This window comes from Hyla sarda, chromosome 7 (genome assembly GCF_029499605.1).
Source record: "Hyla sarda isolate aHylSar1 chromosome 7, aHylSar1.hap1, whole genome shotgun sequence".
NCBI classification, from domain to species: Eukaryota; Metazoa; Chordata; class Amphibia; order Anura; family Hylidae; genus Hyla; species Hyla sarda.
The window spans coordinates 40,975,195-40,990,848 of record NC_079195.1 but is presented as its reverse complement, the minus strand read 5'-3'; the positions used below and the strand labels follow the sequence as shown (position 1 = coordinate 40,990,848).

Sequence of the window (15,654 nt, the reverse complement as noted above, 5' to 3'; positions counted from 1 at the left end):
CATTGTATGTTGAAAACTATTGTATGTTGAGGCCATTGTAAGTTGAGGGATCACTGTAATGTAAATCCCCATATGCTTCACCTGTACTTGCCCTGGGAATTCATGAAAAACTGCATAGGGTTCTTGGCTGTGCCGCAGGTACCGTGATCGCATTGTGTACAGGCATTTTCAAGCATTTTCTTTATGCTTTTTGTGGGCTCTTTAATGCATATTTTTGTTTTACAGCACTTTTTTTTTTTTTTCTCTTTTTTTCTCTTTTTTTGCTGTTTTAATGCTAATCCGTTTGGAATAATTTATTAACTTTGGCACCATATGAAAAAAAAATTGTGTGTGTAAAGCAAACTAATTATTTGCCTAAAAATAGAAAAATTATTAAAGTGGAACTCCGGTGAAATATTTTTTATTTTTTTTTTTAAATCAACTGGTGCAAGAAAGTTAAACAGATTTGTAAATCATTTCTATTTAAAAATCTTAATCCTTCCAGGACTTATCAAACTGCTGTATACTACAAATATACTACAGAGAAATTTGTGAAGTTCTTTTCTGTCTGACCACAGTGCTCTCTGCTGACCCCTCTGTCTGTGCCAAGAACTGTCCAGAGCAGGTTTTCTATGGGGATATCATTCTAATTTGGACAGTTCCTTACACAAACAGGGATGTCAGCAGAGAGCACTGTTGACAGAGAGAAAAGAAATTCACAAAGTTCTCTGTTTTATACAGCAGCTGATAAGTACTGGAAGGATTAAGATTTTTTAATTTACAAATCTGTTTAACTTTCAGGCACCAGTTGATTTGAAAACACTTGTTGTCTACATGTTTCCACTGGAGTTCCCCTTTAAGCCATTCAGTGATTTCCTATTGAATTCAATGTACTGTACTTCACTGGAAAAATATTTTTAAAGGGTAACTCTCATTAAAATCAATTTTTGCTATTGCACTCCTTATGGTAAATAAAAAATATTTCTAAAATACTTTGTTTAAGAAAAATTAAGTTTTCTATGTTTTATTTGTGCTTAAAAAAGCTCAAGAGCACATTTTCCCCCATCTTATACACAGACTTAGGACCGAGGTCCAAACACAGGAAGTGCAGCCTGGAGTGCTGAGGGGGGGTGTGTCCAACCTCATCCAATCATAGCTCCTCTCACACTTAACTGTCATATGCTGTTGGTAGGACACCCCCCCCTCAGCACTCCAGGCTGCACTTCCTGTGTTTGGACCTCGGTCCTAAGTCTTTGTATAAGATAGGGGAAAATGTGCTCTTGAGCTTTTTTAAGCACAAATAAAACATAGAAAACTTCTTTTTTTTTTTTTTTTTTTTTACCAAAGTATATTAGAAATATTTTTTATTTACCATAAGGAGTGCAATAGCAAAAATTTGATTTAATGAGTGCCCATTTAAAGGGGTACTCCGCCCCTAGACATCTTATCCCCTATCCAAAGGACAGGGGATAAGATTTCTGATCACGAGGAAGCCCGCTGGGGACCCCAGTGAACTCGGCTGCAGCCCCCCAGACATCCGGTGCACGGAGCGAACTTCCCTTTGTGCCGGATGACTGGCAATACGGGGTGGAGGCTCGTGGCATCACGCCCCGCTCGTGATGTCACTGCCATGCCCCCTCAATGCAAGTCTATGGGAGGGGGCGTGACGGCTGTCACTCCCCCTCCCATAGACTTACACTGAGGGGTGTGGCCATGACATCATGAACTGGGTGTGGCCATGACGTCACAAGCCTCCTGCCCTGCACCCGACGCTCTAAACAAACGTTGGGTGCTGAAAGGAAGCCCCACGCGGGGACCCCCACGGTCAGACATCTTATTCCCTATCCTTTGGAGAGGGGATAAGATGTCTAGGGGCGGAGTACCCCTTTAAGGCTGTTTTAAACCTCAGAATGCACCTCAAATACTGTGTGTGAACCTAACCATAGATTTCATAAAGATTTTGTATCAGATTTTGCTAGTGTTAAAAGAAACAATGCATGAAGATGAGGTTGTGTAACCCTATTTACAGCTCCAGAAATAATATGGGCACTTTGTGTGGCTGTGCCACAAAAAAGATCAGCATGCATACACAAACTGGGCACTTTATTAGGTACACCTGTTCAATTGCTTGTTAAAATAGATAAGCCAATCACATGACATCAACTCAATGCATTTTGGCATGTAGACGTGGTCAAGACACATTGTTGAGTATCAGAATGAAGAAGAAAATGGATTAAAGTGACTTTAAAGAGGTACTCCGCCCCTAGACATCTTATCGTCTATCCAAAAGATAGAGGTTAAGATGTCTGATTGCAGGGGTCCCACCACTGGGGACACCCCAAATTTCTCTGCTGCACCTGGCGTTCGTTTAGAGCATTGGGTGCAGCGCCGGAGGCTTGGGATGTCACAGTCACGCCCCCTCAATGCAAGTCTATGGGAGGGGGCGTGACGTCCGTCACGCCCCCTCCCATAGACTTGCATTGAGGGGGCATGGCCGTGATGTCACAAGCGGGGCGTGGCCATGACGTCACGAGCCTCCGCATCGCCAGTCATCCAGAAAGGAGCGAAGTTCGCTCCACGCACCGGATGTCTGGAATGCCGCAGTCGAGATTGTGGGGCTCCCCAGTGGTGGGACCCCGCGATTAGACATCTTATCCTCTACCTTTTGGATAGGGGATGAGATGTCTATAAGCGGAGTACCCCTTTAAATGTGTCATGATTGTTGGCACTAGATGGGCTGGTATTTCAGAAACTGCTGATCTACTGGGATTTTCATGCACAGCTTTAAGATTTACAGAAAATGATCCAAAAAAGAGAATATATACAGTGAGCAGCAGTTAAGTGGATGGAAATGCCTAGTTGATGTCATAGGAGAACGGGCAGACTGAATTGAGATGACTGAAAGGCAACAGTAACCGACATCCAACTTTAAAACAGATGGGCTACAGCAGCATAAGACTACACCTGGTGCCATTCCTGTCAGCTAAGAACAGGAAACATCATGTTCATTCCGTCCATATGGAGGAACTATGTGATGTCATCATGTCCATATGGAGGAACTGTGTGATGTCATCATGTCCATATGGAGGAACTGTGTGATGTCATCATGTCCATATGGAGGAACTGTGTGATGTCATCATGTCCATATGGAGGAACTGTGTGATGTCATCATGTCCTTATGGAGGAACTGTGTGATGTCATCATGTCCATATGGAGGAACTGTGTGATGTCATCATGTCCATATGGAGGAACTGTGTGATGTCGTCATGTCCATATGGAGGAACTGTGTGATGTCATCATGTCCATATGGAGGAACTGTGTGATGTCATCATGTCCATATGGGGGAACTGTGTGATGTCATCATGTCCATATGGAGGAACTGTGTGATGTCATCATGTCCATATGGAGGAACTGTGTGATGTCGTCATGTCCATATGGAGGAACTGTGTGATGTCATCATGTCCATGTGGAGGAACTGTGTGATGTCATCATGTCCATATGGAGGAACTGTGTGATGTCATCATGTCCATATGGAGGAACTGTGTGATGTCATCATGTCCTTATGGAGGAACTGTGTGATGTCATCATGTCCATATGGAGGAACTGTGTGATGTCATAATGTCCATATGGAGGAACTGTGTGATGTCATAATGTCCATATGGAGGAACTGTGTGATGTCATCATGTCCATATGGAGGAACTGTGTGATGTCATCATGTCCATATGGAGGAACTGTGTGATGTCATCATGTCCTTATGGAGGAACTGTGTGATGTCATCATGTCCATATGGAGGAACTGTGTGATGTCATCATGTCCTTATGGAGGAACTGTGTGATGTCATCATGTCCTTATGGAGGAACTGTGTGATGTCGTCATGTCCATATGGAGGAACTGTGTGATGTCGTCATGTCCATATGGAGGAACTGTGTGATGTCATCATGTCCATATGGAGGAACTGTGTGATGTCATCATGTCCATGTGGAGGAACTGTGTGATGTCATCATGTCCATGTGGAGGAACTGTGTGATGTCATCATGTCCATGTGGAGGAACTGTGTGATGCCATCATGTCCATGTGGAGGAACTGTGTGATGTCATCATGTCTATATGGAGAAACTGTGCGATGTCGTCATGTCCATATGGAGAAACTGTGATGTCATCATGTCCATATGGAGGAACTGTGTGATGTTATCATGTCCATATGGAGGAACGTCTCTGAGGAATGTTTCCAGCACCTTGTATAAAGTGTATACTATGAAGAATGAAGGCAAAACGGTCCAACCTGGTACTATCAGGGTGTACCTAATAAAGTGGTCATTGTAGAGGATTTGTCCTATTGATTGACAGTGGGGCTATTCCTCATGTTGATCTGCGCTATATCAGTTTCTATGAAGGAAATCCAGATTACTGACACAGATCCTTTGGGAAAATACACATAGCATTTTTTCCATAGGCAAATCTGTGTCATGTGATTTATACCCTAAATCCGTAGCATGTGACCGTAGCTTACAGGCGTAATCTTTACAAGCAGGTGTTTTGTATGAAACAAACTTTAATTAATTGTTAATTTGTACGAAATTTGCATTAAAAACATATTACAACCGAGGGCTTTGGAGATTAAACTTTTGAAAAAAAATTAATTAGCATCACAAAGAATCCACCTGTTTAGAAACATTTCACTTGATCCAGTTTTTTAAACTAGTCTGAACAACCCCCTATCCTATTAGAGCAGTGTTTCCAAACCAGTGTGCCTCCAGCTGTTGCAAAACTACAACTCCCAGCATGCCCGGACAGCCGAAGGCTGTCCGGGCATGCTGAGAGTTGTAGTTTTGCATGTAAATAGCTGTTATGCATTGTCTAAGTCAAGTAAACACTGAAGTATGCACACTAGAGATGAGCGAACTTACAGTAAATTCGATTCGTCACGAACTTCTCGGCTCGGCAGTTGATGATTTTTCCTGCATGAATTAGTTCAGCTTTCCGGTGCTCCCATGGGCTGGAAAAGGAGGATACAGTCCTAGGAGACTCTTTCCTAGGAATGTATCCACCTTTTCCAGCCCACCGGAGCACCTGAAGGCTGAACTAATTTACGCAGGAAAAGTCATCAACTGCCGAGCCGAGAAGTTTGTGACGAATCGAATTTACTGTAAGTTCGCTCATCTCTAATGCACACCCTTTAAATGCTGGGCAAGATAAATTAAAATCCATCCAACACAATGGGGGAGATTTATTGAATCCTGTGCAGACCAGTTGCCCATAGCAACCAATCTTTCATTTTCAGAGGCCCTTTTTTAAAAATGAAAGAAGCGACCTGATTGGTTGCTATGGGCAACTGGTCAACTTTTCCTCTGCAGGGATTTTTGATATATCTCACCCAATGTGTACCTGTTAAAGGGGTTATCCAGGAATAGAAAAACTGAGCTAATTTCTTTCAAAAAATGCTCCCTGTCTGTCTCCAGGTTGGCTGTGGTTCTGCAGCTCAGTTCCATTGAAGTGAATGGAGCCAAGTTGTAATACCACACACAACCTGGGGACAGACGTGGAGCTGTTTCTGAAAGAAATTAGCTCTGTTTTCCTTTTCCTGGATAACCCCTTTAACCCTTCCATGCATCCTTTAGTCAGGCACTGGGCCGATGTCTATGTGCATTTCTTTTTTACTAGGAAAACGTAGTCTACTGCCTGTATTTATTTATATATATATGTGTGTGTGTATGTGTGTATATATATATATATATATATATATATATATACACACACACATACAGTGGGGCAAAAAAGTATTTAGTCAGCCACCAATTGTGCTCCCACTTAAAAAGATGAGAGGCCTGTAATGTTCCCCATAGATACACCTCAACTATGAGAGACATAATGAGAAAAAAATCCATAAAATCACATTGTCTGATTTTTTTAAAAGAATTTATTTGTCTAAGTCAAGTAAACACTGAAGTATGTGAATATATACTGTATATGTGTGTGGTGAGGGTATGATGAGGGCAGATGTTGTTACCCTAGGGGCAGATGGCATTAACCCCTTGTGTTCGTGATGCCAGGGTGTGGTTTTACCTCTACATCACCTAAAGGTATACCGCTGGATCCTGGGCTAGGCACGGGGGGCAAATAATGACTCCGACGCCAAGTTACGGAACAACGGCAGCTTTACTGAGTCAGACAAGTGTAACAGTCTATACAGCTTGGCTAGGCCCAAGGAGGTGACCAGTGACTTCAGAGACCATAGGGCTTGCTGGGACTTATAGTGGACGTGGACAATTGATGCAGGGCCACGCCGACTTGAGACAGACTTGGCTAAGACTGACTTGGACTTGTGGAGTCGTGGCTTTGTGGTAGACTTTGGGCCTTCCTAGGACACCAGACACTCTCTCAGGACTTGGCCTCACTGTAACTCAGCAAAGAATCAAGGAGAGAGAGGAAGCTTCACCTAGGGCTTATATGGGGAGACTCTGGAGGGGTCCCATAGGTCACCCTGTAGGTCACATGGTCACTGGTACCTTCCCTGGTTACAATCACATGACAATAATACTTAAAGGAGTAGTCCAGTGGTGACTCAGTGGTTTACAACTTATCCCCTATCTTAAGGATAGGGGATAAGTTGCAGATCGCGGGGGGTCCGACCCCTGGGGCCCCCCTGTGATCTCCTGTACGGAGCCCCGACAGCCCGCGGGAAGGGGGCGTGTCGACCTCCGCACGAAGCGGTGGCCGACACGCCCCCTCAATACAACTCTATGGCAGAGCCGAAGCGCTGCCTTCGGCAATCTCTGGCTCTGCCATTGAGATGTATTGAGGGGGCGTGTCGGCCGCCGCCTCGTGCAGGGGTCGACACCCGCTATCTCGGCGGAGAGCCGGGGCCCTGTACAGAGAGATCGCGGGGGGCCCCAGCGGTCGGACCCCCCGCGATCTCAAACTTATCCCCTATCCTTAGGATAGGGGGTAAGTTTTTCACCACTGGACTACCCCTTTAAGTGCCTATGTTAATTAGGGTAATGTACATATATTATTGTATGCCTTTAAGATTATACATAAGACACAAGTAAAGGTGGGCCCCCTTTGTATCTTATGTATCCTCTTAAAGGCATACAACAATATATGTACATTACACTAATTAACATAGGCACTTAAGTATTATTGTGCAGAGGTCACTGATATGGAGTCTGCCTGACAGGGCAGCAGGGGTACAGGGGTGCAACTCCTGTACTGGACCACCACATATAATTATATATTATTTTTTTTAATTTTATTTATATATATATATATATATATATATATATATATATATATATATATATATATAATTTTTTATATATAAATATAATTTATATATATATATATATATATATATATATATATATATATATATATATATAATTATTTTTATATATATTTTTAATATTATTTTTATTATTTTTTTTGCATAGTATACACGTTTTTACAATGGAAGTCAATGACCAACATATCAGAGTCTTCCATCCAGGGAATACACTTAACAAGTCGACATGTGAACAGAGTTGTATGGGATTGTTGAAGGACTAAACAATGACGCTGTATTGCATTGTGTCTCCTTTTTAGGTGTGGTTCCTGATCGGTCTGTCTCGCCGCTACCTACAGAAGGGCTACACAACACTGACATTCCGAGATGGGGATTATTATTGCTGCTATTTCCTGTGGTTTGAGAATGAAGTTGTGAGTGTTTCTTCACGTACTTTATAACTAGGTCGCCTTCCCCTTTTGCTTAGATGCAGAATGAGTCATACGGTGTTAATTTTTCTATTTAGTGATTCTGCAAAAAAAAATAAAAAAATCCATCAAATGAAGTCTGTACAATAGGTCACTGCTCATGCCGAGAGGGGTAGATGTATCAGACCGGGGATGGGAACAAGATGGCCTGATGTGACCACCTAATAGTTTACAGTCATCCTTAGATGTTAGGTAAAATGTGCACCCAGTGGCGGTTTTAATAGTTTTTCACAGGGAGCTCTATGGCAGATTTTATGTGGCACCTTTGCTGCAAAAAGTTATGTCCAACAGATCCCTCAGGGGTGCAGCCTGGACAGCACTCATGCCACTATAGGCCAGTGGTTTCCATACTGTGGACCTCCAGCTGTTGCAAAAGTACAACTCCTAGCATGCCCGGACAGCCAACGGCTGTCCGGGCATGCTAGGAGTTGTACTTTTGCAACAGCTGGAGGTCCACAGTTTGGAGACCACTGATCTAGACCCTGAATCTCCAAACTGTGGCCCTCCAGCTGTTTTAAAACTACAACTCCCAGCATTCCAAAAGTTTGTAACTGCTATAGGCTAAGTGTGTGTGTGTGTGTATGTGTGTGTGTATACTGTGTACAGGACTGGTGCAAGGATTTTTGCCACCCTAGGCGAAATCAAATTTTGCCGCCCCTTGACCCCCCTTATTGACACGCCCCACCTTACTACTGGGGTGACACACTGTAACAAACCCCGTCCTCACGCGATGGTGGTTCTGGTTGGGCGGGTGCTACAGATGCTGGCTGGTTATTAAAGGGGTATTCTTATATCAACTGGCTCCAGAAAGTTAACACAGATTTGTAAATTACTTCTATTAAAAAAATCTTAATCCTTTCAATAATTATCAGCTGCTGAAGTTGAGTTGTTGTTCTCTGTCTGGCAACAGTGCTCTCTGCTGACATCTCTGCTTGTCTCGGGAACTGCACAGAGTAGAGTAGGTTTGCTATGGGGATTTGCTTCTAAACTGGGCGGTTCCCGAGACATGTGTCATCAGAGAGCACTTAGACAGAAAAGAACAACTCCACTTCAGAAGCTCATAAGTACTGAAAGGATTAAGATTTTTTAATAGAAGTAATTTACAAATCTGTTTAACTTTCTGGAGCCAGTTGATATATATATATATATATATATATATAGATATATAAAAAGTTTTTTCCTGGATAACCCTTTAACTTTTTTGCAGTGAGCAGAGTGGTGCCCCCCATCAAGAGGGCGCTCTAGGCGGCTGCCTATTTTGCCTTTAGGCAGAACCGGCCCTGACTGTGTATTGCTCACTTTCATTTTGTTTTCATATTTCAGGGTGATAAACTGGAAGCCATTGATGTACCGGTACTAGGAGATGATTCTGCTCCAATAGGAATGCTAGCGGGAGAATATTATAGGTAAAAAAAAAAACTTCACATTATTATGCGAAAATTTTCCGGATGGACATTCCACTAAATATCTGCCGTGTGAACATAGCCTAAATGTTCTAACATGTTCTGACCTAATACTCCCCACAACTGTGCGTTTTCCACACACCTTGGAAGTGCACTGCAAGAAAAATTACCCACAATTAGATCATTTTGGCGCAAAATAAGAACCGGTGCATGCAGGTGCACGCCAGTTGATAAATTCCCCCCAAAGCCTTTCAGAGAGTCGGAGCCAATGAGCTGAGACCACCAATGATTTTCTGTATCAAGTCAACTGTATTTGTCTATACTGCAACCAAACCACTTCTCCAAAACCATATTTTATGCTAGGAGTGGGCTAAGGGTGGGTTCATACTGAGTAAATGTCGCTGACTCTTGCGGAATTCAGCGAGCGGACGTTCAGTCTGGCAACTGCTGCCGAAACTCTTCGGCGGTAGAAATGCGCCATCACCATTGACGGCTATGCAGAGCTTGGTAAATTCTACACAAAGAACAATGTGGAACAATTTCAGCAGCGGAACTGTCCGCCGCTGAAATTGGTCAGTGTGAAAGGGTCTCGCGGAAAACCCATTCACACTGATGTTAAAGGAGTACTCTGCTGCTCAGCGTTTGGAACAAACTGTTCCGAACGCTGGAGCTTGTGACGTAATAGCCCCGCCCCCTTATGACGTCACGCCTCGCCCCCCTCAATGCAAGTATATGGGATGTCATGCCCCGACTTGCATTGAGGGGGAGGGGCATGACATCATAAGGGGGCGGGGCTATGAAGTCACGAGTTCCCGGCCTTCAGCGTTCGGAACAGTTTTTTCCAAACGCTGAGCAGCGGAGTACCCCTTTAAAGTTCACCGTGCGGGAATTACATAGTGTGAACGCACCCTTTGGGTGATCCGGGCCACCGGTATTAAAATTCATGCTTTATACCAACCAAATTCATGATTTCTGGTGCTCTCAAGCCATTTTTGTATTTCACGGATAGCCATTCAACTTAAAGGGGTACTCCGATACTGAACAACTTATCCCCTACACACAGGATAGGGGATGTGATAGCCTAAGGGGTGTAGGGTATGGGGACTGTAGCTGTGCGGGTATAAAAGGGTGCTTGTTAACCCTTGCTATTCGTGACGCCAGGTGAGGGCTCCTCAATAAAGCTTTTACTACCGCCGCCCTTCCCAGGAACAATAGGGAGGTGGATGATAATAGGTTTGAGGTAGATAATAATGGCTTGTCCACAACCGGAAAGCTTCTGTAAACAGCGTTAACTTTTACTGAAGATTTTCTGTACACTTCATTAACACAACAGTCTCTTATCATAACAGCTTCCTTTGGAGATTGACAATGGTTGGGACTTTAGCTTTAAGAGTCTTTTGGTCTATTGCGCTGTTCCACTGGATTTAGTGGAATTAGTTGCGGTCCAGTAGTCAGGCTAGCATTAGCAGGAATTAGAGTAAAACTCGCGATTTTTGGTTCTGCTGAGGCCGTAGGTTTTGAGGCCTAGCGTGTCGTTGAAAGTTGCATAGCACATCATCCTGTTAGTCCGGCATCCACGAGAGCAGCAACCCAAGAGAGCAATAATTGGACGAAGCTCCCTTATATGGGCAGGGGCTGGACTAACGCTAATTGGTCCAAACGGTTGTCAATCACCATTACAAAGATTTGTGGGTAGCACATGACCCAAGGACCTCCTAAGGTCCTGCAACATACCATAGAGGTTACTAGCATGGTCACATGACCGAAGGTCCTGCGACGCTGAACAGGGTAAGTACTATACATTTCTATAGAATATAGCTATAATTATTAATATATACATTTACTAACATTACAGTTAGACTTAAGGAGGGGCGACTAGGGGCTGTCCCACCTGAGGAACCCTACCTGAACGTAGTTACTCTGACTTTGGGGACCTCTGCACTAGGTACTGGATGAAATATGGTACCGGGACACTGCAGGGGATAAGTGTCTGATCTAGCGGGTTCAGCCGCTGGGACCCCCAATATTTCCTGCCTGGTGCCCATGCTTTCCCTATGCATGCCCCCTACATGCATCTCTATGAGAGCTGGAGATAAAGAGCTCTTGTATCTCTGGCTCTCCCATAGTAATGCATGGAGGGGGTGTGTTGATCACCACTTCGTGTGGTGGTCGACACAGCTCTGTGCACAAAGCTCTGGCTGCTCCGTGCATGGGGAGAGGCGAGGCGTCAGGCAGGAGATCGCTGGCAGTCCCAGCAGTCGGACCCCCACAGTCAGACACTTAGCCCCTATCCTATGGATAGGGGATAAGTTGTTCAGTACCAGAAGGTATTGAAAGAGCTTTATTCATCATTCAGTCGATCTTTACAAGTCATACGATAAATTACAATCACACAAAGCATGACAGTACAATATACAGCACAGGTTCCCTAAGCTATACATCGTACCACATGCTACGCTAACACTCCGATCCATCACTCGATATTGAAGAAACACAGTCGAAAAACAACAACACGGGGATCAATGGGGAGACCAGAATACCTCTTTAATGGCTGACATGTAATGCTGTATTTCCAGTGGTCCTATATAAGGCCCTCTAGGTTCGGAAATCGAATGTGTACCGAGCTTAGGGCCCTCTCCTATCTTGTATCAATATCATCCATCAGGATCCAGGATCATTCTTTGGATTCTTTTCCTCTTTTATGTGAACGGCAGTCTGGGTATTCACCTTTTTTTTGCGGCTCCTCCGTGTATATTTACTGCTTCAAGGGAAAAACATTTGCAGATTGTGTGAAGTGCTCCGGTGAGATTTCACATTATCGTCTCTCTACCCAACAATTGGTTTAAATGTTAATCAGATGCAAATAGCTTTTTTTTTGTATCTCTCTTCACTTACCAAAGGAAAAGCGTCCTGGTATTCTCTGTACCGACTAGGCGTTTCCAGAATAAGAAGCGCACGTTCCTTTAACAGGAGAGGGATCGTTCTATATACAGCTGACAATGGCTAAATAAATGAAGGTTCCTTACGCAATATCTGTAGCTGCTTCACTTTTCAAAGGTTTTCAATATCTTTAAGTTCTAATAAAGTTTTTCCAAGGCCCTTCTGATCAAGTAGGACCCCCTGTCTATATGCCCAGTTACAATAGACGGGTGTTACAGAGGGGTCCCCTGCTCCGGACCCCACATCCATCAGCCAGAATGCAAAGCCTCTAGTAAGGAGCAGCTATCATTCTAGAACAGTGTTTCCCAACCAGTGTGCCTCCAGCTGTTCCAGAACTACAACTCCCAGCATGCCCGGACAGCCGTTGGCTGTCCGGGCATGCTGGAAGTTGTAGTTTTGCAACAGCTGGAGGCATGACGGTTGGGAAACACATCATTTAGGACCTGCCACATTTCTTTGAATGGCTGCTGACTATATTACTTTTCGCCTATAGGGGCCGCTGCAGGGAAAATGTGTAGCTTGACATCTATGGGAGATCAGCTGATCGCCATTACAAATTTCAAGTTAAAGGGGTACTCCAGGCACCACACTGCACTGCTGCTTTATACACTCTTTATGGGACATCTGGAGGTAGCCAAGCACTGTACATGACTATCACTGTCATAAAGACTGAGTGGAGCAACAATGTACATGCTCAACCACTGCTCTCGTCAAAAAGAACACCTGTCCTCATGATTGTTGGGGGTCCCAGTGACAGGTCCCCCAAATCTTAATCCTTCCAGTACTTTCCTTCCAGTTGTATTTCTTTCTGGAGTTCTTTTCAATCTGACCACAGTGCTTTCTGCTGACACCTCTGTCTATTTGTAAATTACTTCTATTTAAAAATTTTAATCCTTCCAGTACTTATCTGCATCAGCTGCTGTATACTACAGAGGAAGTTGTATTTCTTTCTCGAGTTCTTTTCAATCTGACCACAGTGCTTTCTGCTGACACCTCTGTCTATTTGAGGAACTGTCCAGAGCAGGAGAGGCTTGTTATGGGGATTTGCTTGTATTCTGGACAGTTCCTGAGATGGACAGAGGTGTCAGCAGAGAGCACTGTGGTCAGATTGAAAAAAAATTCCAGAAAGAAATACAACTTCCTCTGTAGTATACAGCAGCTGATGCTGATAAGTACTGGAAGGATTAAGATTTTTAAATAGAAGTAAACTTTGTGGCGCCAGTTGATTTTAAAGAATGTTTTTTCCCCACCAGAGTACCGGCAGCACTTCCGGTCTTGGCTGCCGGTAATATATGAAGATGTCCCTGCTAGTTACAATGTGTGACTGAAGAGGTTGTCCCAAGATAGACACTTATCACCTATCTGTATGATCGCTGGGGGACCTGTCACTGGGACCCCCCACAATCATGAGGACAGGTGTTAATTTTGACTAGAGCAGTGGTTGAGCATGTACATTGTTGCTCCATTCAGTCTTTATGACAGTGATAGTCATGTACAGTGCTTGGCTACCCCATAAAGAGTGTATAAAGCAGCAGTGCACATGCTCGACTGCTGCTCCATTCAAACACAGCACCCTTATTGTTGTCATCGGTGAAGCTCCCACAGGTCGTACCCTCAGTGATCAGATGCTGTTCCTCACAGCCTCCATTGCAGACTGACTCTCACCTAGATACAAAGCCCAGTGGCGACCTGTCTTCAGCACTTGTGCTGATCTGGGCTAGTCTGAAAACCTGGACTGGCCAGTATGGGAAGGAGAGGCCCCACTTCCAATCCTGCTTTTCATCCCATAAAAATCTAAATATTTCCCTGGATGAGAGATGCTCTTCTTAAACCTGGTATCCACATGTGGTGTCCCGCTACCGTATTGCATACCGTACCTTGTATGGTGGTCCCCAAAGTCAGTTACTACGTTCAGGTAGGGTATCCCAGGTGGGACAGCCCCTAGATGCCTCTTTTTTGTAATGTTTAAATGTATAGATTTAATATAATGTATATTAGTACTTACCTTGGTAGCGTTGCAGGATCTTCGGTCATGTGACTATGTTAATTCCTATATGGTATGCTAGTGGACATTTTGGAGGTCCTTGGGTCACATGTTACCCATAACTCTATGTGCAGAAGATTGGCAGTTGTTATGGACCAGTGAGCTTTAGTCCAGCCCCTGCTCATATAAGGGAGCTGTAGCCAATGATCGCTCTCTTGGGTTGCTGCTCTCGTGGATGCCAGACTAGCAGGACGGATCTGCGCAACTTTCAAAGACAAGCTAGGCCAGAAAACCTACCGGCCTCAGCCTAAACTAAACCGTGAGTTAAAATCTCAATCCCCGCTAAAGCTAGCGTGATTACTGGACCAAATCTAAACCCCTAAATCCAGTGGATCAGCGCAACAATTACCTTCCTAAGCTCAATAGACTCACGAGGTCCCAACCACTTGTCAAGCTCTAGTAGACTCTGTTGTATGGACTGTTCCTGTTCATTATTGCCTAAAAACTTCAGTAAAAGTTCCGACAAGTTTCTGCAAATCTCCGGTTGTGGACAATAAATTATTTCCTATCTCCCTATCGCTCTTGGGAAGGGTGGCGGTAGGACAAGCATACAGAGAATAGCCCTCACCCTGGCGTCACGAATAGAAAGGGTTAAGCAAGCACCCTTAGTAACCGCACAGCTACACTCGCATATACCCTACTCCCCCAGGCTATCACACACATATGACAGGTACCTTGGGGAAATGTAGCGATCCCCGATGACAATTACTGTAATACATCATGTAAGCACAAAGTCAGAGTGTCAGTTTAAAAAAAAAAAATTGTAAATTAATTTTTTTAAATATTTTAAAGTCGGGAATTTTGAGGGTCTTCAAACATTCACCAAAATTATTTTCTTTTTATTTATTTTTTTGCCTAGGAAATTACATCGATATTACAGCAAAAACCACCAGGCAGAGCTGGTGAAGTGCTATGAGCTGTTGACCCTGCACTTGGGCATCATCCCACCGGAGTTCATCATTCAGCAGTGCCGGGACCTGGCTCGTAAGCTGTGGGAGCCTTGTCGTATACCACTACTGTAAATGGGACTGTGACACCGGCTGTAGTCCTGATCCTGTTACACATGTATTCTCTGCTCTGTACTGACAGTTTAGAGCAGTGTTTTCCAACCAGGGTGCCTCCAGCTGTTGCAAAACTGCAACTCCCAGCATGCCCGGACAGCCTTCGGCTGTCCGGGCATGCTGGAAGTTGTAGTTTTGCAACAGCTGGAGGCACCCTGGTTGGAAAACACTGGTTTAGATCTTTCACGATAAAGCAAAAAAAAAAACATACATAGAAGAAGCTGGTTGATGCAGTGCTTGGTATTTGACACCAGGTTGGCAAAGGGGTTGTGTAAAGATAGGACAATTTAAAGGGGTTATCCAGGAAAAAACTTTTTTTTATATATCAACTGGCTCCAAAAAGTTAAACAGATTTGTAAATTACTTCTATTAAAAAATCTTAATCCTTTCAGTACTTATGAGCTTCTGAAGTTTAGGTTGTCCTTTTCTGTCTAAGTGCTCTCTGATGACACGTGTCTCGGGAACCGCCCAGTTTAGAA

The 15,654-nt window shown here is 43.9% G+C and overlaps 1 protein-coding gene across 4 annotated transcripts in view; it reads left to right on the top strand.

The window, feature by feature from the left end:
- The window catches only part of HPS1 (HPS1 biogenesis of lysosomal organelles complex 3 subunit 1), a 78,451-nt gene extending 63,212 nt beyond the window's left edge, over positions 1 to 15,239 (top strand). For all 4 annotated transcript variants that reach the window (XM_056531882.1, XM_056531880.1, XM_056531881.1 and 1 more), the window contains 3 exons: positions 7,560 to 7,673; positions 9,051 to 9,133; positions 14,974 to 15,239. In XM_056531882.1, the coding sequence (XP_056387857.1) occupies positions 7,560 to 7,673; positions 9,051 to 9,133; positions 14,974 to 15,136 (360 nt within the window). In that variant the 3' untranslated portion in view covers positions 15,137 to 15,239. The remainder of the gene's footprint in view (positions 1 to 7,559; positions 7,674 to 9,050; positions 9,134 to 14,973) is intronic.
- The last annotated feature ends 415 nt before the right edge of the window (positions 15,240 to 15,654 follow it).